Source organism: Ranitomeya variabilis, chromosome 3 (genome assembly GCF_051348905.1).
Source record: "Ranitomeya variabilis isolate aRanVar5 chromosome 3, aRanVar5.hap1, whole genome shotgun sequence".
Classification (NCBI taxonomy): domain Eukaryota; kingdom Metazoa; phylum Chordata; class Amphibia; order Anura; family Dendrobatidae; genus Ranitomeya; species Ranitomeya variabilis.
This window is the reverse complement of record NC_135234.1, coordinates 262420104-262445494: the sequence shown is the minus strand read 5'-3', so window position 1 is coordinate 262445494 and position 25391 is coordinate 262420104. Positions and strand designations below refer to the sequence as shown.

General features: G+C 42.2%; 1 protein-coding gene across 1 annotated transcript in view; it reads left to right on the top strand.

Moving 5' to 3' along the window:
• The window catches only part of LOC143817674 (uncharacterized), a 110685-nt gene that overhangs the window by 72014 nt on the left and 13280 nt on the right, over nucleotides 1-25391 (top strand). The window contains exons 13-16 of the mRNA XM_077299166.1: nucleotides 802-975; nucleotides 1677-1850; nucleotides 16062-17123; nucleotides 17333-17506. Of these exons, the coding sequence (XP_077155281.1) occupies nucleotides 802-975; nucleotides 1677-1850; nucleotides 16062-17123; nucleotides 17333-17506 (1584 nt within the window). The remainder of the gene's footprint in view (nucleotides 1-801; nucleotides 976-1676; nucleotides 1851-16061; nucleotides 17124-17332; nucleotides 17507-25391) is intronic.

The window sequence follows — 25391 nt, the reverse complement described above, 5'->3', positions numbered from 1 at the left end:
TGTATTCACTTCCCCATAGCTGCTTTAACCTCCCCCCAAACTAGAACACCAAATGGGGATAGTAATGCAGTCACCACAAATTATTTCACTACCGGTCCCTAATGACGCATAGAATCAATTGTGGTAATAGTGAAGAAGGCAGGAAGAAATGACTGCTGTTTCTTTCACAGTCACCCCATTACTTCTGTCATCACCATCCCATAGCTTTTTCTCCTGCCACCTGTTTCACTGAAATGAGAGGTCATCAGGGGTGGTCATCACAGCCATGTGATAGAAGCAGCGCCACCTCACAGGTGCTATCACCACCCTGTAACAAATCAGCATCAGGGAGCGAAACTGGTGTTACTCAGCCTGATGACATCACATTTTAGTCAAGTGGCGGTGGGCACAGAAGCTGCTGGACAAGGATGACAGAAGAAGCGTGGCAGTGGGGACAGAATTTAAGACTATTAGCTGTATAGGAACAATAATAGATAATTTTAAAATAAAGCAAATTATAAAAGTGATTGGGGCTTAAAAATAGATATTGATAAAGGACATTTTATGTACTGAACTAACCCTTTAAATCTGAATTTGTCATCCTATATATTGTGCCATTTGGCTATTAGCACCAAAATGATATAAAGGCATCTACTTTCGTTACGTCCCCCTCACTAGTGACTGGCTGCTGCCTAGGGTCACTGGTGAGGACAAAGGGCAGAGTAGGTTTATTGTCACAGTTATTCTTTCGAATATTTTATAATGTATGTATTCTCAGATTGTTCTTTCATTACTATACTGTATAATCACTTTGTCTTTTAGGTAAAACTCCAAATGTTAATCCAACGAAAGCTCATAAAGGATTCTGTGCTGGGAGAGCCAACGGTCTGTACCCTGTGGCTAGCGATAGAAATGCTTTCTGGCATTGTTCTAATGGGATGACCTTCCAACAATATTGTCCCATTGGTCTTGTCTTTGATGTGAGCTGTGAATGCTGTAAGTATTATTTTACTATAAATCTAAAGCATTTTTTCATTCTTAGAATGACAGCAATACTATTGACTTCCAGTAGAAAATGAATATATTCTTTTTGCCAATAATACCCTGTATGTTTATATGAAAGCTGACATTAGAATGAATCCATCTACTTACAATGCTGCTCTATATAAGGGCAGAATACTACTGCTATGGTTTGTGCTACTAATAGCCAAAACAACAACAGCAACATAAAATGTACGGTTTGGCAACTAGGAGAACTGACCTGTAGCTGTAATATGTGGTCCTTAAAGAGGACCTGTCACCATGACAAAAGTGGCCACTGGCCAGTTTTTGTCCACCTGCTTCCAAATATTCCTGTTTTCATTGCTTTTTCTTCTTAAATCCGCCATTTGGTTCTAGAGATATGAGCTTTTAATTTAGTGTAATTTTTCATGGTCTTTACCTAAGGGGCATTGCTCACAGGTAATACTGCAGAGCAGCCTGAGGACACACCCCAGAGAACCTTGTGAACCTTGCCTGCTTCTCTGGTGACATATGGTTGACATTGAAAAAAAATAGTCAGCAGAGTAGAGAGAATAACAGAAGAGCTGAAACTGGCTATTTTTGACCTGATGACATCTGATGAAATGTCACTTTTCAAAAGTGCCTTGTATTAAGCTGATAAATCCAATGTGACTGTTTTGCTCACTGTTTTACAGGTAATTATCTTCCTCCAACACCAGGCAAAACTCAAAAAGACTTCTGTTTAGGGCGAGACAATGGTCTCTACCCAGTAGCTGGAGATAAAAATGCTTTCTGGCTTTGTTCAAATGGAATAAGCTACAAACAGACCTGCCCAGCCAGCCTTGTTTTTGACGAAAGTTGCAAATGCTGTAAGTGACAGTTAACATTTATATGTTCCAGTGGCAAACAATAGAAGCAAATACTGCTATATTTTGCAATATCTAATAGCACTTATTTAGAAAGAAATAATATTTTTTGACACTACTTAGGCCGGCGTCACACTGGCGAGTTTTACGGACGTATGAGCGCAGAAAATACACCCGTAAAATACGCATAACACACGGCCCAATGATTCTCTATGGCCCAGCTCCTATCAGCCGTATTTTACTGATCCGTATTATACGGTCTTCTACGGCCATACAAAATCGCAGCATGCTGCGTTTGTCACCGTAATGCGCAAAAAAATCGCCAATGAAAGTCTATGGGGGCGAGAAAAATACGGATTACACATGGACCAGCAGTGTGACTTGCGAGAAATACGCAGCGGTGTTCTATAGAAAAGCCGGTAATTCAATTGCCGGCTTTTCATTTCTCCTTCACAAACCCGACAGGATATGAGACATGGTTTACATACAGTAAACCATCTCATATACCTTTTTTTTTTTTTGCATATTCCACACTACTAATGTTAGTAGTGTGTATGTGCAGAATTTGGGCGCTGTAGCTGCTAAAATAAAGGGTTAAATGGCGGAAAAAATTGGCGTGGGCTCCCGCGCAATTTTCTCCACCAGAGTGGTAAAGCCAGTGAGTGAGGGCAGATATTATTAGCCTAGAGAGGGTCCATGGTTATTGGCCCCCCTGGCTACAAACATCTGCCCCCAGCCACCCCAGAAAAGGCACATCTGGAAGATGCGCCTATTCTGGCACTTGGCCACTCTCTTTCCACTCCCGTGTAGCGGTGGGATATGGGGTAATGAAGGGTTAATGTCACCTTGCTATTGTAAGGTGACATTAAGCCAGATTAATAATGGAGAGGCGTCAATTATGACACCTATCCATTATTAATCCAATAGTACGAAATAGTTAATAAAACGCACACACATAATTACAAAGTCCTTTAATGAAATAAAGACACATGTTGTTGTAATATTTTATTAGACTCTTAAACCACCTGAAGACGCTTGTCACCTGGAACAAAGTTACAAAAAAAAAACAACAATATTCCATACCTTCCGTCGTTCTGTCCCACATTGTAAATCCATCTGAAAGGGTTAACTAATTTTACAAGGAGAAGCCTGTTAATGCAGCCGCCCTTGCCTGTACAAACCCGGGGAATTAATGGATTACACGGGACTGACCTGTAGTTAACTTGAGTTGCGATGAGGCACCCTCTGCTGGATGTCCTCATGAACTGGAGCCTTGGAAAAGTTCCCACGCTAGAGTTCATATGAGGACATCCAGCAGAGGGTGCCTCACCGCGACTCAAGGTAACTACAGGTCAGTCCCGTGCAATCCATTCATTCCCCGGGTTTTTACAGGCAGGTGCGGCTGCATTAACAGGCTTCTCCTTGTAAAATTAGTTAACCCTTTCAGATGGATTTACAACGTGGGACAGAACGACGGAAGGTATGGAATATTGTTGTTTGTTTTTTTGTAACTTTGTTCCAGGTGACAAGGGTCTTCAGGTGGATTAAGAGTCTAATAAAATATTACAGCAACATGTGTCTTTATTTCATTAAAGGACTTTTTAATAATGTGTGTGCGTTTTAGTAACTATTTCGTACTATTGGATTAATAATGGATAGGTGTCATAATTGACGCCTCTCCATTATTAATCTGGCTTAATGTCACCTTACAATAGCAAGGTGACATTAACCCTTCATTACCCCATATCCCACCGCTATACGGGAGTGGGAAGAGAGTGGCCAAGTGCCAGAATAGGCGCATCTTCCAGATGTGCCTTTTCTGGGGTGGCTGGGGGCAGATGTTTGTAGCCGGGGGGGCAATAACCATGGACCCTCTCTAGGCTATTAATATCTGCCCTCACTCACTGGCTTTACCACTCTGGTGGAGAAAATTGCGCGGGAGCCCACGCCAATTTTTTCCGCCATTTAACCCTTTATTTTAGCAGCTACAGCGCCCAAATTTTGCACATACACACTACTAACATTAGTAGTGTGGAATATGCAAAAAAAAAAAGGTATATGAGATGGTTTACTGTATGTAAACCATGTCTCATATCCTGTCGGGTTTGTGAAGGAGAAATGAAAAGCCGGCAATTGAATTATCGGCTTTTCACATATATCGCGCTGAATTAAATATAAATACAGAATATATATATATGTGTGTCTCAATGACATATATATATATATATATATATATGTATATATATATATATATATACTGTATATATGTTTTAACGAACATTTGAGCACATAAATCCATTAGATGTTGGTTTTGCAAGCCTGCAAGAAAATATTGCAGTACGGATGCCATACGGAGGATGCCATGCGCAAAATACGCTGACACACCCTGCCTACGGATGACATACGGATCACTATTTTGGGAACATTTCTGCGTATTACGGCCGTAAAAAACGGACCGTATTTACATACGCTGAGTGTGACTCCGGCCTTAAATGTGGTTGCCCAGTTTTTTGTCTTGGCCATAGTGTTTTTTTAGTGGTAGTTAAAAAGCTAAAAGTTAGTCTTTTCTGGGGGTTACAAGTAGTGTAATTTTGAACAGGGGTGATACTTTCCTCTAGAGCCACCTCTCAGTTGTGGTAGAGCACAGTATGAACTGGTGCAGAAGTATGACCTGGACCGCCCTCTGTAAATAGTGCACATTTCATTGTTTGGCACCAATAAGAAAAATACATTGACATTTTATACCTCCCTGTTGTGAACCTTTAGAAGAGTACAGCATTAACCCCTTCATGACCTTGGGATTTTCCATTTTTCCATGTTCGTTTTTTGCTCCCCTCCTTCCCAGAGCCATTAAGATTCTCCAGGTCATTATGAGTTCATAGACACCTAACATGACTAGGTTATTTTTTATCTAAGTGATGAAAAAAATTCCAAACTTTGCTAAAAAAAAAATAAATTGTGCCATTTTCCGATACCCATAGCGTCCCCATTTTTCATGATCTGGGGTCGTTTGAGGGCTTATTTTTTGTGTGCCGAGCTGGCATTTTTAATGATAGCCTTTTGGTGCAGATACGTTCTTTTGATCGCCCGTTATTGCATTTTAATGCAATGTTGCGGCAACCAAAAAAACGTAATTCTGGCATTTCACATTTGTTTCTCGCTACGCTGTTTAGCGATCAGGTTAAAGCTTTTTTTTATTGATAGATCGGGCGACTCTGAACGCGGCGATACCAAATATGTGTAGGTTTGATTTTTTTGTATTGATTTATTTTGAATGGGGCGAAAGGGGGGTGATTTAAACTTTTATATTTTTTTTATTTTTTTCACATTTTTTTTTACTTTTTTTTTACCATGCTTCAGTAGCCTCCATAGGAGGCTAGAAGCTGGCACAACTGGATCGGCTCTGCTACATAGCAGCAATCATCAGATCGCTACTATGCAGCAGAAATGCAGGTGTGCTATGAGCGCCGACCACAGGGTGGCGCTCACAGCTATCCGGGATCAGTAACCATAGAGGTCTCAAGGACCTCTATGGTTACAATGCAGAAGCATCTCTGACCCCCGATCATGTGATGGGGGTCAGCGATACGCTCATTTCCGGCCTCCCGGCCGGAAGCGCCGGTTAAATGCCGCTGTCAGCGCTTGACAGCGGCATTTAACTAGTTAATAGCGGCGGGTGAATCGCGATTTCACCCGCCGCTATTGCGGGCACAAGTCAGCTGTTCAAAACAGCTGACATGTCCCGGCTTTGATGCGGGCTCACCGCCGGAGCCCTGCATCAAAGAGGGGGATCTGACCTCGGACGTACTATCCCGTCCGAGGTCAGAAAGGGGTTAATGAATGGGGTTTAACAAACCCAATAAGAAGAAAATATGCAGCAGATTAAAGACACTAAGTGGATTTTCAAATCTGTAGCATAAGCTATCTATTGCTAACATGGTACGCAAGATAGAGTGGCTTCAACATCATACTATGTATGCATTGTAAAAACCCAGCCTAAAGGTTACATCTCTAACAATTCAAAACTTGGATGAGTGTCTGACCTGTAAAAAACAACTGAAAAATTGTGAAACCTTTTCATCACAAACAGAGGGTGAGGGAAGCAAAGCATGGATCCAAGACAGATGTGTAACTAAAAAATTGCATTACAGCATAGGAACTTCAAACCATCTGTAAAACACGGTGCTGGTTGTATCATGGTTTGGGCCTAGTTTGCTGCATTTTAGCCGGGATAGCTTGCAATCATTAATGGAACAATTATTTCTGAATTATATCAGCAAATACTAAAGGAAAATGTCAGGACATCTGTCCATGCCCTGAATCTCAAGAGAACATGGAGTATGGCACGATGAGGTGCTGTGATGGTGGCATGACAAGCCTTATTACAGAAATCTTACTCCAGTCATTGATTAGAGTAAGATTTGTAGCATAGCGCATGTAGGCATATCCCACTTGTCAGGCATATGCTTCTTCATGAATCAGAAGCATCTGAGTCCACAGGACCCCCTCAGGAAGATCGGTGTATAAAATCTCTGGTCTTGATGAATTGGAGATTAAAGCATTTGGAATGGCCAAATCAAAGTACTGACCTTAAAGTGAATCTGTCAGATACGAATATGCAGAGAATTCTGCAGATAAGGTTAAAGGTTTTTTGGGACTGTTTTACTTTTTTACTATGGGCCTAAGATCTAACAGAAGGTATTTGCTAACTACCTGCCTGTTCTACCTAGCGCTGGCTCAGAGTGCTCGTGCCAGCAGTTCTGCTGGTTCACGTCAACAGAGCAGTTCTTCATCTTCTGAACTGCATTTAGGCAGTGAGGAGCAGACTGTCAATCAGCATGATATCAGGAGTCATGCCCAGTCACCGGAAGCTGCAGAATCTCCAGCACGAGCGGTCTATGATCACTCTGAGCCAGCAGACACCAGCGGTGGGCAGAAAAGGTAGATAGTAGCAACTACCTGCTTGTTAGTTCTTAGACCCATAGTAAATAAAATGAATAGTCCTAGGTAACCCCTTTAAATCTGCAGGTTAATAGTGCAAAGCCAGTTGTCAATCAGTGCCCAGGCGTGCTCCAGGCACGCCTCCATGAATGAAAGCCAGTGGTTTCAGAGAGCAATCAAGTTAATTTTCTTCTGGGTGCCGTACTTTCAGTACTGTGGCCGGGCACCTTGATAAAACTATTAACCTGGAGATTAATTTTTTGTCATCAGGTTAATTCCTTCATCCCCCATTCTTACATAGTTACATAGTTACATAGTTATTAAGGTTGAAGGAAGACTTTAAGTCCATCTAGTTCAACCCATAGCCTAACCTAACATGCCCTAACATGTTGATCCAGAGGAAGGCAAAAAAAAACCATGTGGCAAAAAGTAAGCTCCACATTGGGGAAAAAAATTCCTTCCCAACCCCACATTTCCCCAATTCCTTCCCGACCCCAGAAATTCTACTCTGAATGCCCCCTACAAGGTCATTAATAAATATGTTAAAAAGAAGAGGGCCCAATACTGACCCCTGTGGTACCCCACTGCTAACCGCGACCCAGTCCGAGTGTGCTCCATTAATAACCACACTTTGTTTCCTATCCCTGAGCCAGCTCTCAACCCACTTACACATATTTTCCCCTATCCCCATTATTCTCATTTTATGTATCAACCTTTTGTGTGGCACCGTATCAAAAGCTTTTGAAAAGTCCATATACACTACATCTACTGGGTTCCTTTGGTCCAGTCCAGAACTTACCTCTTCATAGAAGCTGATCAAATTAGTCTGACATGAACGGTCCCTAGTAAACCCGTGCTGATACTGGGTCGTGAGGTTATTCCTCTTCAGATACTCCAGTATAACATCCCTTAGAATGCTCTCCAGGATTTTACCCACAGTAGAGGTTAAGCTTACTGGCCTATAATTTCCGAGTTCAGTTTTTGTCCCCTTTTTGAATATTGGCACCACGTTTGCTATACGCCAGTCCTGTGGTACAGACCCTGTTATTATGGACTCTTTAAAGATTAAAAATAATGGTCTATCAATGACTGTACTTAATTCCTGCAGTACTCGGGGGCGTATCCCATCCGGGCCCGGAGATTTGTCAATTTTAGTGATTTTTAGACGCCGCCGTACTTCCTGCTGGGTTAAGCAGGTGACACTTAATGGGGAATTTTTGTTATCACTGATCATATTGTCTGCCATGGGATTTTCTTGTGTAAATACTGATGAAAAAAAGTCATTTAGCATATTGGCTTTTTCCTCATCCTCATCCACCATTTCACCCAGACTATTTTTAAGGAGGCCAACACTTTCATTTTTTAGTTTCTTACTATTTATGTAGTTAAAGAATATTTTGGGATTATTTTTACTCTCTCTGGCAAGGAGTCTCTCTGTCTCAATTTTTGCTGCCTTGATTTGCTTTTTACAGAATTTATTTAATTTTCTGTATTTATTTAATGCCTCATCACTACCTACTTTCCCACTATTCCCCAAGTGACCCCCAACCCTTATATTTGATATGCGGTCTGGCCTGTTGGTTAATATTAGGTCTAGCAGTGCCCCCCTTCTTGTTGGGTCCTGAACCAGTTGTGAAAGGTAATTGTCTCTCATAGTTGTCAAAAACCAATTACCTTTGCTGGAACTGCAGGTTTCTGTTCCCCAATCTATTTCAGGGTAGTTGAAGTCCCCCATAATAATGACTTCTCCTTAAGTCGCTGCTTCATCTATTTGCTTTACGAGGATATTCTCCATTGCTTACATTATTTTTGGAGATTTATAACAAACCCCTATCAGTAATTTATTATTTTTTCGCCCTCCCCTTATCTCCACCCACAGGGACTCTACATTTTCATTAAATTCACCTATATTATCACGCCGGATGGGTTTTAAGGACAATTTTACATACAGACACACCCCACCCCCTCGTTTATCTGTACGGTCATTTCTGAAAAGGCTATAGCCCTGCAAGTTAACAGCCCAGTCATGGCTCTCATCCAGCCATGTTTCAGATATCCCCACCATGTCATAATTATGCTCCAACAACATTAATTCTAATTCGTCCATTTTGTTGGCGAGGCTTCTGGCATTAGTATACATGCACTTGATGTTCCTCTCTGTACCTCTACTCTTTCTTAAATTATTAACTGTTCTAACCCCACCCCCCATGCCACCGCCACCCCCAACTTCCTTATTTGTGCCCAGGTCTCTATCTGCCCTATCTTCCCCTCCTATAAATTGAATACCCTCCCCCCAATCCCTAGTTTAAACACTCCTCCAACCTTCTAGCCATTTTCTCCCCCAGCACAGCTGCACCTTCCCCATTGAGGTGCAGCCCGTCCCTAGCGTAGAGCCTGTAGCCCACTGAGAAGTCGGCCCAGTTCTGCAGGAACCCAAACTACTCCTTCCTACACCAATTCTTGAGCCACTTATTAACCTCCCTAATCTCCCATTGCCTCTCTGGCGTGGCATGTGGTACAGGCAGTATTTCGGAAAATACCACGTTGGAGGTCCTTGCTTTCAGCTTGCAGCCTAATTCCCTGAAATCATCTTTAAGGACCTTCCACCTACCTCTAACTTTGTCATTTGTGCCAATGTGCACCATGACCGCTGGGTCCTCACCATCCCCTCCCAGTAATCTGTCAACCCGATCAGCGATGTGTCGGACTCGAGCGCCAGGTAGGCAGCGCACCATCCGACGATCCCTGTCTTTGTGACAGATTGCCCTATCTGTTCCCCTAATAATTGAGTCCCCCACTACCAGCACCTGTCTGGCCTGTACTGCTCTCCTATTTCCCTCCTTACTGTAGCAGTCACTCCTCCGGCTTTCAGAGGGCATGCTTGGCTGCAGCAGTGCTACCCCTGTACTGGCACCCCCCTCATCCGCCAACTTAGCAAACTTATTGGGGTGTGTCAGATCAGGACTAGCCTCCCTGGCACTCTTCCCTCTACCCCGCTTTCTGAATGTCACCCAGCTACCTACTTCACTGTCCTGCAGCTCCATCCTACCATCCCCCCCTCATCTATCCCATTGAGCGTCTGCTCAGTGAGCAGAAGACTCCTCTCCATATTGTCTATGGATCTCAGTGTTGCCAGCTGCACATTTAGATCCAGAATCTGGGTTTCCAAATGCACAACGTGCTCACATCTCGCACAGCAGTATGCACCCTCGACCGGCTGATCAAGGACTGCATACATGTGGCAAGATGTGCACTGGATGGCATTAACAATAGTGGAGCACATTTCCTAATGGGGATTGAACCAGACAGAAACGTTAAATAAAAATAAATACAAAGTATTAATAAAATACAGACAGCAATTCCTCCCTTGGAAACTCCCTGATTCCAAAGTCACTGAATCACAAGTCACACTTACGCTCAGGTCACACTCAGGTCTCTCACACTCGCTAAACTGAAGATTTAAAGATTTTTTATTTTTTTTTCCCTTCAGCAACAATCCACCTTGCTGTTCAATGCTCTACCAAAAAGGTACCAGGCCTTTTTTGTGAATTCTGACCAGTGTCATTTTATGAGGTTTTAACTCTGGAATTCTTTAACACGATTCTGAGACTGTTTTTTTTCCGTGACATCTTTGACTTCAAATTAGAAGTAAATTTAGGTTGATTACGATTTGCATTTATTTATGAAAATTATGAAAATATCTAAAATTTAACAAAAAAAATTGAAAATGGAGCAATTTTTAAACTGTACATTTTTACTACATGTCTACAAGTAATCTGCATAATTTTTTGAACATAATTTTTTGGAAGTTAGAAGGGTTAAAAGTTTATTGGCAATTTTTCATTTTTTCACCAAAATTTACAAAACTAATTTTTCAGGGACCACATCACATTTGAATAGACTTTAAGGGTTCTAAGTGACAGAAATTAACCAGTGATACCATTTTAAAAACTGCGCCGCTCAAAGCCACACTCAAGAAGTTTATTAACCCTTTAGGGGCCTTCACCAGAATTAAATCAATGTGGAATGAAAAAATGAAAAATTTACTTTTTCCCCCCAAAATATTGATTTGGTTCCAAATGTAGCATTTTCAATAAGGTAACAGGAGAAACTGGACCAGACATTTTTTTGCAGTATCTCTTGAGTATGCTGATGTCCCATATGTGGTGGAAAGCTACTGTTTGGATGCAAAATATATGTACTTTTTTAAAATAAATATATGTGTTTATTTTTTATATTTTTTCATTTTTTTTTTCATTTTTTTTCCTGTTTACTTATTCACTCTATGGGACTTTAACGTTTGTTCCTCCACTGGTATAATGCATTGCAGTGCAACAGTATTGCAATACATTATACCTGTCAGTGTTGCACTGAGCATGGTTTAACAGGCTTGCAGTAGCTGGGTGACCCGTATGCTGTCATGACAACCTCTGATTGCCATGGCAACGATTGGGCCCCATGGTGACGTCATGGGGCACCGATCTTAAGGGAAGGGACTTGTATGGTCGAGTGCAATACGGATATGTGATCAAACTCAGACATGCACGGGCCGAGGAAAAAAATCAGGACATGTGCGCAACCCTGTAGAATAACATTAGTCCGATTACGATCCGATGTTTTGTTAAATCACATTCAGACAGCGAACACAGTGGTGTGAGCGAACCCTTATAGTAATAATTGATTCCAGCAACTTGAGCCTATAACTATGAAAAACTAGGAATGATAGCTGAAGCCTTCTATGCATCAAGATAATATGCAGTATAAATTAAGTATATGACTAATACAGATAAAGCAAGTCCTTACTTATAAATGTCAGATGTAGTTGCTGGAAACAGCTTCCGATGAAAAAGACAGGCGCTTGTTCAGAGTCTTGAACGATATGCAGTGTACCAGAAAAAATGGGACCTTCTACATCTGGAGTCCAAGCAATTGTTACTTTTTAAGAAGTCACAATTGATAATAAATAAGTTCTAAACTACTTCTTCAATCAAAATTACACCTACTTTTATTGACAAAGTCGAAAACTGGCATTGCACAAATGAGGTCAAAACTGTCCCAAACTTCATACATACTGTAGAACGGATATAGATAATTCCCCTTGTTGCTTAGAGTACCATCTAAATTGTATCCCTGTATTAGAGCAATGCTAGCTACGTACTATGCACAAGGTTCTAAGTGTAAGCAAGTGTTTGCATTCAATTTTGGCAAACTAGAATTTTGAAAATGGCTGTAACCAGTGACAAAGCAGTAATAGCAGTTGCTTTGGGGCCAGTGCACAAAGAGGTCTTGTTTGCCAGGTCTAGATGCAAGACTGAAGATGCAGATGCATTTGAGTACAACGGAGGAGCTGGAATCAATCAGCTCTCTGCTCCACCATTTACTTAGCAGATGTGTTGAGTTGGATAGTGACTTACCCCCAAAGCAATAACCAATCCCGGTGTCTGTCTTTCCAAAGTGGGAGAAGGATTAAGGGTACATCCGACACTAGTGGGATGCCGGGATCAGGGTGAAGGTTAAAGGATGTCTTGGTGGAAAGGAGAATACTGGCGGATGACAAGAGCCTGCTCAGTGTGGAGCAGGCAAGAGAGAGACAGATGTTACAGCGAGAGGAGAATATAGATGACAATCACATTCTGCAGCCAAACTTCTCTTTCTGTCTTTGGCTGTGGTCTAGAAATACGATACTATTAATTTTAAGAGCCATAGTTACTGTTTGTGTCAAAATAGTGAGCACAATTATTTTATGGAACTACTAATACTGGCGCTATTACTATACGAGGACATTTACACTGTGTCTGGCACAATCCGTGATACTATTCCTATTTATTTATGATGTTCATGGAAACCGTTAATCAATTTAGTAGCTTTATAGATCAGGTCATTCCAAAAAGGCAATACCATATATTTCTACGATTTACATTTAATTTTGATTTTCCAAAAATATGCGTATTTATTGGTGTAATTTTTTTGACAATTTTTTTATGTGTTTTTATTGAAACAAATAGCTTTTTTTTACTTTTCTACTTAATCCCTCTATGTGACTTTAACTTTATTTGTCTGATCACTATTCAAATGCATTGCAATACACATGTACTTGTGAGATGCATTAGACTTGTCAGTGTGACACTGACAGAACACCTTTCAGAACATCTTCTGGAGTAGCTAGGAGAGAGATGAATTAGTCAGGCAGCAGAGTTAAGGATGGACTGGAGATGTGCACGGGTGTTAGCAGTGAGGCCACGGAAAAGGATGTTGCAGTAATCAAGACAGGAGATGATGAGGGCATGCACAAGCATTTTAGTAGATTGACGGTTGAGGAAAGGACAGATTCTGGAGATATTTTTGAGCTGGAGGCGACAGGAGGTGGAAAGAGCTTGGATGTGCAGTTTGAAGGACAGGGCAGAGTCAAGGGTTACTCCGAGGCAGCGGACTTCCAGGACGAGGGGAAGCGTGATGTCATTAATTGCGATAGATAGGTCAGGTAAGGAAGATCTAGGAGATGGAGGAAAGACACATTGAGTTTGAGGAAGAGGAGAAGAAGGAGGATATGGCTGATAGACACTCTGGGATTCTGGACAGCAGAGAGGTGACGTCTGGGCCAGAAAGGTAGATCTGATTGTCATCAGCATAAAGGTGGTACTGGAATCCATGGGACATTATGAGTTGTCCCAGGTCAAGTGTATAGCTTGAGAAGAGTAGGGGTCCTAGAACAGAGCCTTGGGGGGCTCCAACAGTGAGAGGGTGAGATGAGAAGGTAGTCTGGGAGTGGGAGACGCTGAATGTGCGGTTGGAAGGGTATGAGGAGTGGTAAACTGTGTCCAAAGCAGAGGATTGGTCTAGAAGGAGGAGTACAGAGTATTGTCCGTTAGCTTTGGCTGTAAGTAGGTCATTAGTGATTTTGGTCAGGGCTGTCTCAGTTGAGTGATGGGGCGGAAACCAGATTGTATATTGTCAAAGAGCAAGTTATATGAGAGGTGGGAGGAAAGTTCAGCATGGACGTGCTGCTCCGGGAGTCTGGAAGCGAATGGCAGCAGTGATATTGGGCGATAGTTGGACATAGCAGTTGGATCGAGGGTTGGCTTTTTAAGAATAGGCGTTATTGTGGCATGTTTGAAAGCAGAAGGTAAGGTGCCAGAAGTTAGTGATAGGTTGAAGAGGCGGGTTAGGGATGGGATAAGAGTGGTGGTGAGGTTGGGGAGGAGGTGGTATGGTAAGGGGTCGAGCGCACAGGTGGTGAGGTGCAATTTGGAGAGGAGACAGTTAAACCCCCCTTCAGTGATGTTGGATAGTGAGGTTATGGAGTTTGGGCATTGGTCTGCTATACAAAGGGGTTGTGTTGGTTGAACAATGAAGACTTGCCTTGTTTGGTCGATCTTATTTTTAAAGTGTGTGACAAAGTCCTCAGCAGAGATGAGGGAGGTTGGAGGGGGCAGTGGGGAGCAGAGGAGGGAGTTAAAGGTTTTGAATAACTGTTTGGGGTTGTAGGATAGGTAAGATACGAAGGTTGTGAAGTAGGCATGTTTAGCAGAGGTGAGTGCAGATTTAAAAGCGAGTGTTGCTTGTTTGAATGCAGTAAAGTCGTCTTGCGAATGTGTTTTCTTCCAATTCCGCTCTGCAACCCTGGACACTTGCTGGAGCTTTTTAGTGGTGTTATTGTGCCAGGGTTGTCTGTTGATACGTTGCACTCTGCCATGAACGAGAGGGGCAACCGTGTCAATAGCTGATGTGAGAGTGGCATTGTAGAAAGCAGTGGCACTGTCTGTGTTGTGGAGTGAGGATATGGATGCCAGTGGTAGGATAGAGTCAGAGAGCGTGTGAGTGTCATGGTGTGCAAGGTTTCTGCGGGGGTGCGCATGTTGCTGGACATGGGTGACCGGTGAGGGGGACAGGGATGAGAAAGTGAGCAGATGGTGGTCGGATAGAGGGAGAGGTGAGGTGGTGAAGTTAGATAGAGAGCAGAGATGGATGAAGACTAGGTCTAGTGTATGTCCGTCTGTGTGGGTGGCTGCAGAGGACCACTGAGTGTCCAAAAGATGAAGTAAGGGACCGAAGTTTGGAGGCTGTTGACTGAAGGATATCAGTGGGGATGTTGAAGTCACCCATGATGATGGTGGGAATGTCAGTAGAGAGAAAGTGAAGAAGCCAGGTGGAGAATTGGTCAATAAAGTCAGTGGCCGGGCCCGGAGGTCGGTATATGACGGCCATTTGGAGGTTGGAGAGAGAGTAGATGCGGACAGAGTGGACTCCCAAAGAGGGGAGGATAAGGGAGGGTAGAGGTGGGATTAGATTACATGTGCAGTTTGAAGAAAGGAGATGACCCACTCCTCCACCATGTTTGTTGCCAGGGCGAGAGGTGTGGTTGAAGTGGAGGCCGCCGTACCACAGCACAGCAGGGGAGGTGGTGTCAGAGGGTGTTAGCCATGTTCCTGTGAGGCCAAGGAAGGCAAGATTGTGAGAGAGAAAAAGGTCATGAATCACGTGAAGCATATTGCAGATTGAGCGGGCATTCCAGAGTGCTCCAGAAAGAGCAGTTAGAGTAGTTATTAACGTTACACCTAATCTGTACACTATATGTTAGGACATAATCAAAGCATATTTTATTTTTATGGAATTTAGTAAGTGTGCCTTATTGCCTATGCTTTAATTTCATATAGCGTTAATAAATGTTTAAGTTGAAAGGAGGGAGGACATTCAAAATGTCACTTTGGGATTCAGCCTTTTCTGGTTACCCCCTTGTAAAGAATTGAAACATCAATCATATCAGAAAGTAGTATTACTCTTTATATAGTGATTAATCTGTAATTTCATAAAATCAGTAAATCTCCTTAATGTAGCTTGAAGTGAGGTGGTAAAGAAGATGTAGTCTACTGTCTAATATTATTTTGATAGACATGGAACATTTTGTGTTAAGGAAATAGCAACTACTGCAGAGACCGAACTATAAGAGGGATTCATAAAGATTGTTTTGCTGATTTTTATTTCACTGCATTTTTTAGATACAAAATGCTTTGACATGATTTCATTTTTTTTATTTATAGTAAAAAACTAAAAAGTAAACATTTGGGTTTATTGTGTGTCTTGTGGTAAAAAATGTAACATATTACAAGTTTTACAAATCTTGAAAAAATTCTGAGAAATATTGACTCCATAGAGCAAAATAGAGCAAAATGTTTTGTTTATCATTTTCACAAAATGAATAAAATGAATTATGAATAATATGGCATGAGTATGGTGGCAATTAATAAACATTCTTCTTTTTTATTTGTTTTAAAGGTTCTACTTCAACCACACAAAAGATACCCATTAAAGCACACAGTGGTTCTGACAACATTAACCATAAACATAATCCCTCAGATAGCAGCCCCAAGACGATCCCCTCTCATAGCAGCCCGAAAGTTAGTCCTTCTGGTGACATCCCTAAGACTACCCATCATGACAGCATTCCCTCTCAGAGCAATCATAAGACTGGAACCCACAGCAACATCCCCAAGACAACTCATCATCAGATAATTCCCACTCATAGTGGCCCAAGCAGCATTCCTATTCATAATATTCCCAAGACCAGTTCATCTGAAGGAATCCACAAAACTAGTGCCCCTGGGACCATTCACTCTCACAACAGTCCTAAGACAAATGACCACAAAATAATTCCTTCTCATAGCAGCCCTAGGACAAGTCCCTCTAAAGGTGTTCCCAAATCCCTTCACCATGAGATCATTCCCTCGCACAGCAGTCCTAGCAGCAACCCAAAGGCCAATCAACCTGTAGGCAGTCCATCTCATAGTACACCTAAATCCACTGAAAATATCCCCAAGACAAGTCACCCTAGAGGCATTCCTTCACATAGCTCTCCTAAAAACAGTCACTCTGGCAGCATGCCCAAAACCATTCATGATCAGAGCATTTCTTCTCATGGCAGTCCTAAAACCAATCCATCTGGCAGTATCCCCAAGGCTGATCACCCAGGGAATGTTCCCTCTCATTCCATTCCTAATTCAAGCCAAACTAAAAGACATCCTTCTCATAGCAGCTCTAAGACAAGTCCTACTAATATTCCCAAATCCATTCATCATGACAATATTCCTTCACATAGGAGTACAAACAACCCCAAGACCAATCGTCCTGGAAGCGTTCCATCTCATATAGTTCCAAAATCCAGTCATTCTGGCAGTATCCCCAAGACTAGTCACCATGAGGACATACCTTCTCAGAGTATCCCTAAGTCTAGTCCTTCTCATAACAGCATTAAGACCCATCACTCTGGAAGCAATCCCATGCACAGCAACCCTGAAAGCAATCCATCAGGGAATGGCCATTCGCATGACCATCATAAAGGTAAGTGTTATGGTCTTGTAGAAATGACTCAAATGTAGTTCATTCAGTTGTTTACACTCATAACTTTGGCTTGCATTGGTGTAATACAGTGCATAAACCAGCATTTGCAAACAATAAAAAAGCAATAATATAGGCCATATTGCTTATTATTTTACTACCAGTCATACATATACTTTTTTCCCACCTAATTGTTATTTTTTATTTTCAAGGCAACTCACCAAGTGTACTACCTGTTAAATCCCACCAAACATTCTGTGTTGGAAGAGCCAGTGGCCTGTACCCTGTTGCTGGTGACAAAAACGCTTTCTGGCATTGTTCAGATGGAATCACCTATAAACAATTTTGCAGTGCTGGCCTTGTCTTTAATGTGACTTGTGCATGCTGTAAGTGATTGCGGTTTCATTTGACAGTTTTGAAAAGTTCACATTAACTTTAGTATCTATGTTATTTATTTTTACCTTTTAATGATTTTGCCTAGTTCATTGTTTGATTTTCCATCAAATATGGCTATTTTCTAATAACAAATCATATCTCACTTGACTCCTGAACACAATGACTAATGCTCATAGCTACACAAACATCTAAATACTTTAATTATAATGATTCTATGGGAATTTAATATCTTTAGGATACGTCATCAATATGAATTGGTGCAGGTCTGACCCTTTTCAACCCCACAATCAACTAACTGAAGTTTTTAAGGCGGTCTGGCAAACACTGTGGACACCTCATTGTAGAGAGATATTACAACCAGGCACCAATTACATTACAGACGCCCAAAACTATGTATGTTTCTCCAACATCAGTATATACTTTTTTAAGTGTATTTGACCAACATTTATTAATTTTACTTGCTTACATAGCACCATGAATCACAGCACTTTACTTTGTCCTTGATGAGAATTGAACCCAGGACCCAACACTGCAAGGATACAGTGCTAAGTACAGAGCCACTGCACTGCCCATGTGCCACTTTCAGATTCCAGGGAGCAAATCACTGAGACTGGCATTGTACACAGCAGTCTTAATGATGGGGCATGTACCTAACTAAGTGCTGGAGTACATTTATAGTGAAACTTACACCACTAAACTTTTCATGGAGTAGACGAGTGGGTATAGCCATGTCCCCCCACCCCCACTCATTTGTATCAAGCTGGCCAGGACTGGAATGTAAATGCTAAAAGTTTAACATTTTTTGCTTGACTTCCATGTTGAACAAAAGATTTATGAACATATTTTTCAATAACAAAACTGGCAAAAGCACAATAATAAATCAGGGCCATTGAATTTTTCACTGGAGGAATACATCAGGAAATCCTTCCAGCGTACTGCATATTGTACCATGAACAGAAGGTTTCAAAAGCAGTCTAAGGCCTCATTCAGACAAAAGATTTTCACGTACGAGTGCTATTAGTGTTTTTCACAGATAGCTGTTATACCTATGATAGTCTATAGAAATAAGAGAAAAAAGGTCAGCTCACCCCTTAGATGTCCAGGAACCACAGCATGGAGAGTCTGTGATGCAGCAAGATTAGAAATCAAAAGAGGAGATAGTCTAGCTCTTTGTTCCTTTAAAATCCATCATTTATTGAAGCCATACTTAAAAATCTAGCATCAAATCATGCAGCATAAGTGTCACCAGCTACCCCAGGGATCCATAAGCAGACTCTTTTCGATCTAAGTGCCTCTTATTCATTGCTGATAGTCTGTGGGCGATTCACATGACTATTTTCCTCGGACTGAGTGGTCCACGGAAAATATCGGAGACATGTCTGATTTTGATCAAAGGGTTGGATCAACGTCAGGATTGCAAGTCAAAGGGTCCGTGAAGAAATTGGACCACACCCGGATGACATTTGATTTTCACGGATTGTGAAGATTTTTTTTTTAATTTCTCCACATACAAGAAAATCACTTGTGACTCTTGTATCACACTCTGATCAAACTACCGGTATGTTAAAAAATCGGATGACTGAATGAAGTCTAACTAAGCAGGTTGATTCATCTGTTAGATGACTAGTTCAGCCAAATGTTGTCCTGGTGGAAATGTCTCCAAAGCAATGTTTCTTACCTGCCTTTAATAATAATAATATTTATTTTTTTATAGCGCTATTCCATAGCGCTTTACAGTTTGCACACATTATCGTCACTGTCCCCGATGGGGCTCACAATCTAAATTCCCTATCAGTATGTCTTTGGAATGTAGGAGGAAACCGGAGAACCCGGAGGAAACCCACGCAAACATGGGGAGAACATACAAACTCCTTGCAGATGTTGTCCTTGGTGGGATTTGAACTCAGGACTCCAGCGCTGCAAGGCTGCTGTGCTAACCACTGAGCCACCATGCTGCCTTTATAGTATATTTTACATTAAACCTTGGAAACATTGAAAAAATAATTGATGTATTGAAATTTGAAAGTATTGTAAGATGTTACTTTTTTAGTGTGCTATGTATCAAAATAATAAATTGTATTTCTACATTGCTAAAAAATCTTTAAATTTTATTTAGATACAAAATTACAATCAAAAATGAAAAAATAACAAAGAAAAAATGTTGGTACAGTTGAAACGAGAAGTTACATACACTATATAAAAATACACATATGCATGTTTTTCTCAATACCTGACATGAAATCAGAATAATCCTTTCCCATTTTAGATCAATTAGGATTACCATAATTATTAATATTTTCCAAATGCCAGAATAATGAGAGAGAATGCTTTAAGGCATTTTATTCTTTACTGCAGAGTCAAAAGTTTATAAAAAAATGCCCTCAATTTAGAAGGACAGAAACTCGTGCATATAATGAACCCTAAGAAAAGGAGGGGATAGATCAACACCTCGGAGCATAATCCATAAAAACAAAATTTTATTCAAGTAAGTAGCATAAACTAAACACGATAGAACATAAAAGGCTGCTGAGCATTAAATTGCAGGGGCACATTAACCACATAAAGTGCAAAGTGCACATCATAATTACCTAACCGTAAGTATAGCTTAATAGATAGGGCCACAATACCATTTTCGTTAAAGTGACTCAAGTTGCATAAGGTCCATAGATATATGTATAAACATCAATGAGATAGTACTGCTTAAATCCGAATAGAGAAAATAGAGAAAATGGCTCATATGATAGATAGTTTATGTTGTAGGAAAAGTGCAATGTGCAGACATAGTGAACCAATGTGACAGTGCAGTCATAGGAACAGACGGTGGCTAAAAGACATAATAACCTCCAAGAAAGCACAAGGCAAAGGAAAGAGTACTTACTGATGTAGATGTAAAATACGCACGTTTCGTTTGGACTTTTTCAGGATGCATGTGCTGGGGGAGGGATCTGGGGGCCTTATAAAGAGCTCTCATCCAATGACTGAGTCTCCAAACAGCACAAGCACATCACAGCTGCCATTGAGACGGTGTGTGCTCACTGCGATCCTGTGTCCGCGCTTCCAATGATCAGAGTCCCGGCCAGCGGTGCATGTGCAACGGGGACAGAGGATTACCATAAAGAGAGAGAGTGAAGAACAGTGTCAAATGGTTCAGTGAATCGGGAAGAAAGACATTTAACCCTAAGCGCATTATTGCACTAAGTATATGGAGCGCCCCGTCAGGGCAAGGGGTTACTCAGTACCGAGTCCAGTCGGCTCAAAGGGGGGATGTCACAGTGGCTGACCCAGTCCGTTGCCCTGGGTCGTCCGTATAAAAGGGAAAGGTCTTTAAAGGGATAGAGTTTATGCTCGTGACGCCACCTGTGGTATTTGGTCAGTGGGGACCGACGCTGCTTTAAGGGGTCTGCTGGGGTGATGTTATGGCAGCTTGATGGTATACCTTCCCACAGGTGAAGTATATCCCCAGGGCTCCCGGTGTGTAGATGGTGGATGGTGAATGGCACAGAGAAGAACGAGGACACAAGGTTGCAGTCTTTTTATCTTTACTGAAGACTTCAGCATCCACAGTCCAGGGCACCAGACCACAGGGTGGGCAGAGTCCGGCCGGTTCGGAAGCAAGTTCAGAGTCCCCTTGTCCAGGTGGAAATCAATATCCTTCTCTTGCGCTGTAGTGGTGTAGTCCCTTACTGCTTAAGCTTCTAATAATAATAATAATAATAATAATAATAATTTTTATTTATATAGCGCCAACATATTCCGCAGCGCTTTACAACTTATAGAGGGGAATTGTACAGACAATAGACATTACAGCATAACAGAAATCACAGTTCAAAATAGATACCAGGAGGAATGAGGGCCCTGCTCACAAGCTTACAAACTATGAGGAAAAGGGGAGACACGAGAGGTGGATGGTAACAATTGCTTTAGTTATTTGGACCAGCCATAGTGTAAGGATTGGGTGTTCATGTAAAGCTGCATGAACCAGTTAACTGCCTAAGTATGTAGCAGTACAGACACAGAGTGCTATTAACTGCATAAAGTGTATGAGAACATGATGCGAGGAACCTGATTATGTTTTTTTGGTTTTTTTAATAGGCCACACAGGGATAGTTAGGTAAATGCGTTGAGGCGATAGGCCAGTCTGAACAAATGAGTTTTTAGGGCATGCTTAAAACTGTGGGGATTGGGGATTAATCGTATTAACCTAGGTACTGCATTCCAAAGAATCGCCGCAGCACGTGTAAAGTCTTGGAGATGGGAGTGGGAGGTTCTGATTATTGAGGATGCTAACCTGAGGTCATTAGCGGAGCGGAGGGCATGGGTAGGGTGGTAGACTGAGACCAGAGAGGAGATGTAGGGTGGTGCTGAGCCATGGAGTGCTTTGTGGATGAGGGTAGTAGTTTTGTACTGGATTCTGGAGTGGATGGGTAGCCAGTGTAATGACTGGCACAAGGTAGAGGCATCGGTGTAACGGTTGGTGAGGAATATGATCCTGGCAGCAGCATTCAGGACAGATTGGAGCGGGGAGAGTTTGGTAAGAGGGAGTCCGATTAGTAAAGAGTTACAATAGTCCAGACAAGAATGAATAAGTGAGACAGTAAGAGTTTTTGCAGAGTCGAAAGTAAGAAAAGGGCAAATTCTAGAAATGTTTTTGAGATGCAGATAAGAAGAGCGAGCCAGTGATCGGATGTGGTAGGTGAATGAAAGCTCGGAATCAAGGATGACCCCAAGACAGCGGGCATGCTGCTTTGGAGTGATGGTGGAACCGCACACGGAGATGGCAATGCCAGGCAAAGGTAGGTTAGTAGAGGGAGAGAACACGAGGAGTTCAGTTTTTGACAGGTTCAGTTTCAGATAGAGGGAGGACATGATGTTAGAGACAGCGGTAAGACAATCACTGGTGTTTTCTAAAAACGTGATAACAGGAGCAGAAGTGTATAATTGGGTGTCGTCAGCATAGAGATGGTACTGGAAACCAAATCTACTGATTGTTTGTCCAATAGGGACAGTATACAAAGAGAAGAGGAGGGGGCCTAGGACTGATCCTTGAGGAACCCCAACAGTAAGGGGAAGGTGAGAGGAGGAGGAACCAGCAAAACATACAGTGAAGGATCGGGCAGAGAGATAGGAGGAGAACCAAGAGAGAACGGTGTACTTAAAGCCGATGGAGCGGAGTATAGTGAGGAGGAGCTGATGATCCACAGTATCGAATGCTGCAGAGAGATCCAAGAGAATTAGCATGGAGTAGTGACCATTAGATTTAGCTGTTAGTAGGTCATTAGAGACTTTAGTGAGGGCAGTTTCATTAGAGTGTAAAGAGCGGAAACCAGATTGAAGAGGGTCGAGAAGAGAGTTATCTGAGAGATAGTGGGTAAGACGGGAGTGGACCAGGCGTTCGAGGAGTTTAGAGATGAAGGGAAGATTAGAGACAGGTCTATAATTAGCGGCACAGTTTTGATCGAGGGATGGTTTTTTAAGTAATGGATGTATGATGGCATGCTTAAATAAGGAGGGAACAATACTGGAAGTGAGGGAAAGGTTGAATATTTTTGTTAGGTGAGAGGTGACAGCCGGGAAAGGGACTGGAGGAGATGTGATGGAATGGGGTCACTGGTGCATGTGGTCGGGCGAGAAGATGCAAGGAGCCTGCTTACTTCTTCTTCTGTAACTGGTTCAAAGTCAGAGAGTGAACTAGATGCAGTGGGGGAGGGAGGACAGTGCATGGTATGAAGAGATTGGGAAATGATTTCCTGTCGATTGTGGTCAATTTTTTCTTTGAAGTAATTGGCAAGATCGTCAGCGTGGAGATCTGTGGTTGGGGCCTGCTCTCTTGGGTTGAGTAGGGACTGGAAAGTGTCAAAGAGACGTTTAGGGTTATTTGACAGTGAGGTGATGAGGGTGTTGAAATAGGTTTGTTTGGAGAGGTGAAAGGCAGAGTTGTATGTTTTTAGCATGAACTTATAATGGATGAAATCTTCGGGTAGATTAGATTTTCTCCACAGACGTTCTGCGCACCTGGAGGACCGCTGCAGGAAATGTGTTTGCAGCATGTGCCACGGTTGTCGCCGTCTGTGCTGAGTTGTTCTATGTATAGGAGGTGCAGCTTCATCCAGGGCACTTTGCAGGGTTTCATTGTAATGCTTCAGAGCAGAATCAGGACATGAGATGGAAAAGATTGGGGCCAATGAGGACTGCAAGTTCTTCATAAGTTTCTGGGTGTTAATGGCCTGTATGTTTCTATAACTGTGGAAAGTGGGGGTGACCTGAGCGGGATGGCAGTTCTTGATAGAGAATTAAAGAAGGTTATGGTCAGAGAGCGGGAGAGGGGAGTTTGTGAAATCATCCACTGAGCAAAGCCAGGAGAAGACCAAGTCAAGGAAGTTTCCATCTTCATGCATTGGAGAGTTAGTATGCTGCGAGAGGCCGAAAGAGGAGGTTAGAGATAAAAGGTGAGAAGCAGATGGGGAGAGGGGAGAAGCAATGGGAATGTTAAAATCACCCATGATAAGGGTGGGGGTGTCACAGGAGAGAAAGTGTGGAAGCCAGGTGGCAAAGTGATCCAGGAACTGATGAGTGGGGCCGGGAGGACGATACACCACCGCCACTCGCATGGAGAAGGGGACGTAGAGTCTGACAGCATGGACTTCAAAGGAACGGAAAACAAGTGAGGGTACTTGGGGGATAACTTGGAAGGTACATTTGGGTGAAAGGAGCAGACCAACGCCTCCACCTGCTCTGTTGTCTGATCTTGGGGTATGAGAAAAGTGTAGTCCACCATATGAAAGGGCAGCAGCAGCGGTGGTGTCTGACTGCTGGATCCAGGTTTCAGTAAGAGCCAGGAGATTAAGAGAATTAGACAGGAAGAAGTCATGGATGAAGGAGAGTTTATTACACACAGAGCGAGAATTCAAAAGGGCACAATTCAAAGAGACAGAAGGCATGCATGGAATATTAATAAGGTTAGAGGGGTTTCTGGGTGTAGCAATTGGGAGGTTTGACTGGCTATAACATGGGTGGCCGGGGTTGGGAGAGATGTCTCCAGCGACTAGGAGAAGGAGGATAGAAAGAGTGAGCAGATGGTTAAGTGATTTGTGAGAGCGTCTCTTGTGTTGGATGGTGGGACTGAATGGATCTGCGCTGTTAAGCAATGTGAACAGAGCATGAGTGCTATACATAGGAGAGGCAAGGACAGAGGGGCCGATATGGATGGAGTGTAAAGAGTTTATGCAAGGGCGGTGAAAGTGTGTGAATGCAGCAGCCAGGATATAGATTATACAAATACATATGGTGAGTATTTGTTCTGTTTCAAGTGAATAGGGAATAGATTTAGATTGTCTTACCTGTCTCCTGCCCTGTCTAACTGCCATGTTATAACTGCCAAGTACTTAGAAAAAAGTACTTTGAATAAAAGTACACGAATAATAGTGCATGAATGCACCCCTGCACGAATGCATCCCCAAGCTATGTCTACATTTATAGAAGGCTAACTGTTATGATCTCTGCAGGCAGAGATCATAGCAAGCCTATAGAGGGACAAGCTCTCGGAAGATGGAACTATACTGACCATGAACTAAGCCTGCCGCGCAACTAGAAATAGCCAGGTAGCATTTCCTATTTATAGCTAGATGCCCAGCTCTGGCCTAAGACCTAAATAGCTAGCAGAGGGAAATATAAGACCTGGCTCACCTCTAGAGAAATATTCCAAAGAAGACAGTAGCCCCCCACATATAATGACGGTGAGTTCAGATGAAACAACAAACGCAGCAGGAAAATAGTCTTAGCAAATTTGAGGTCCGCTTACTAGATAGCAGAAGACAGATAGTATACTTTCATGGTCAGCAGAAAAACACTAACAAAACACCATCCAAAGATTACCTT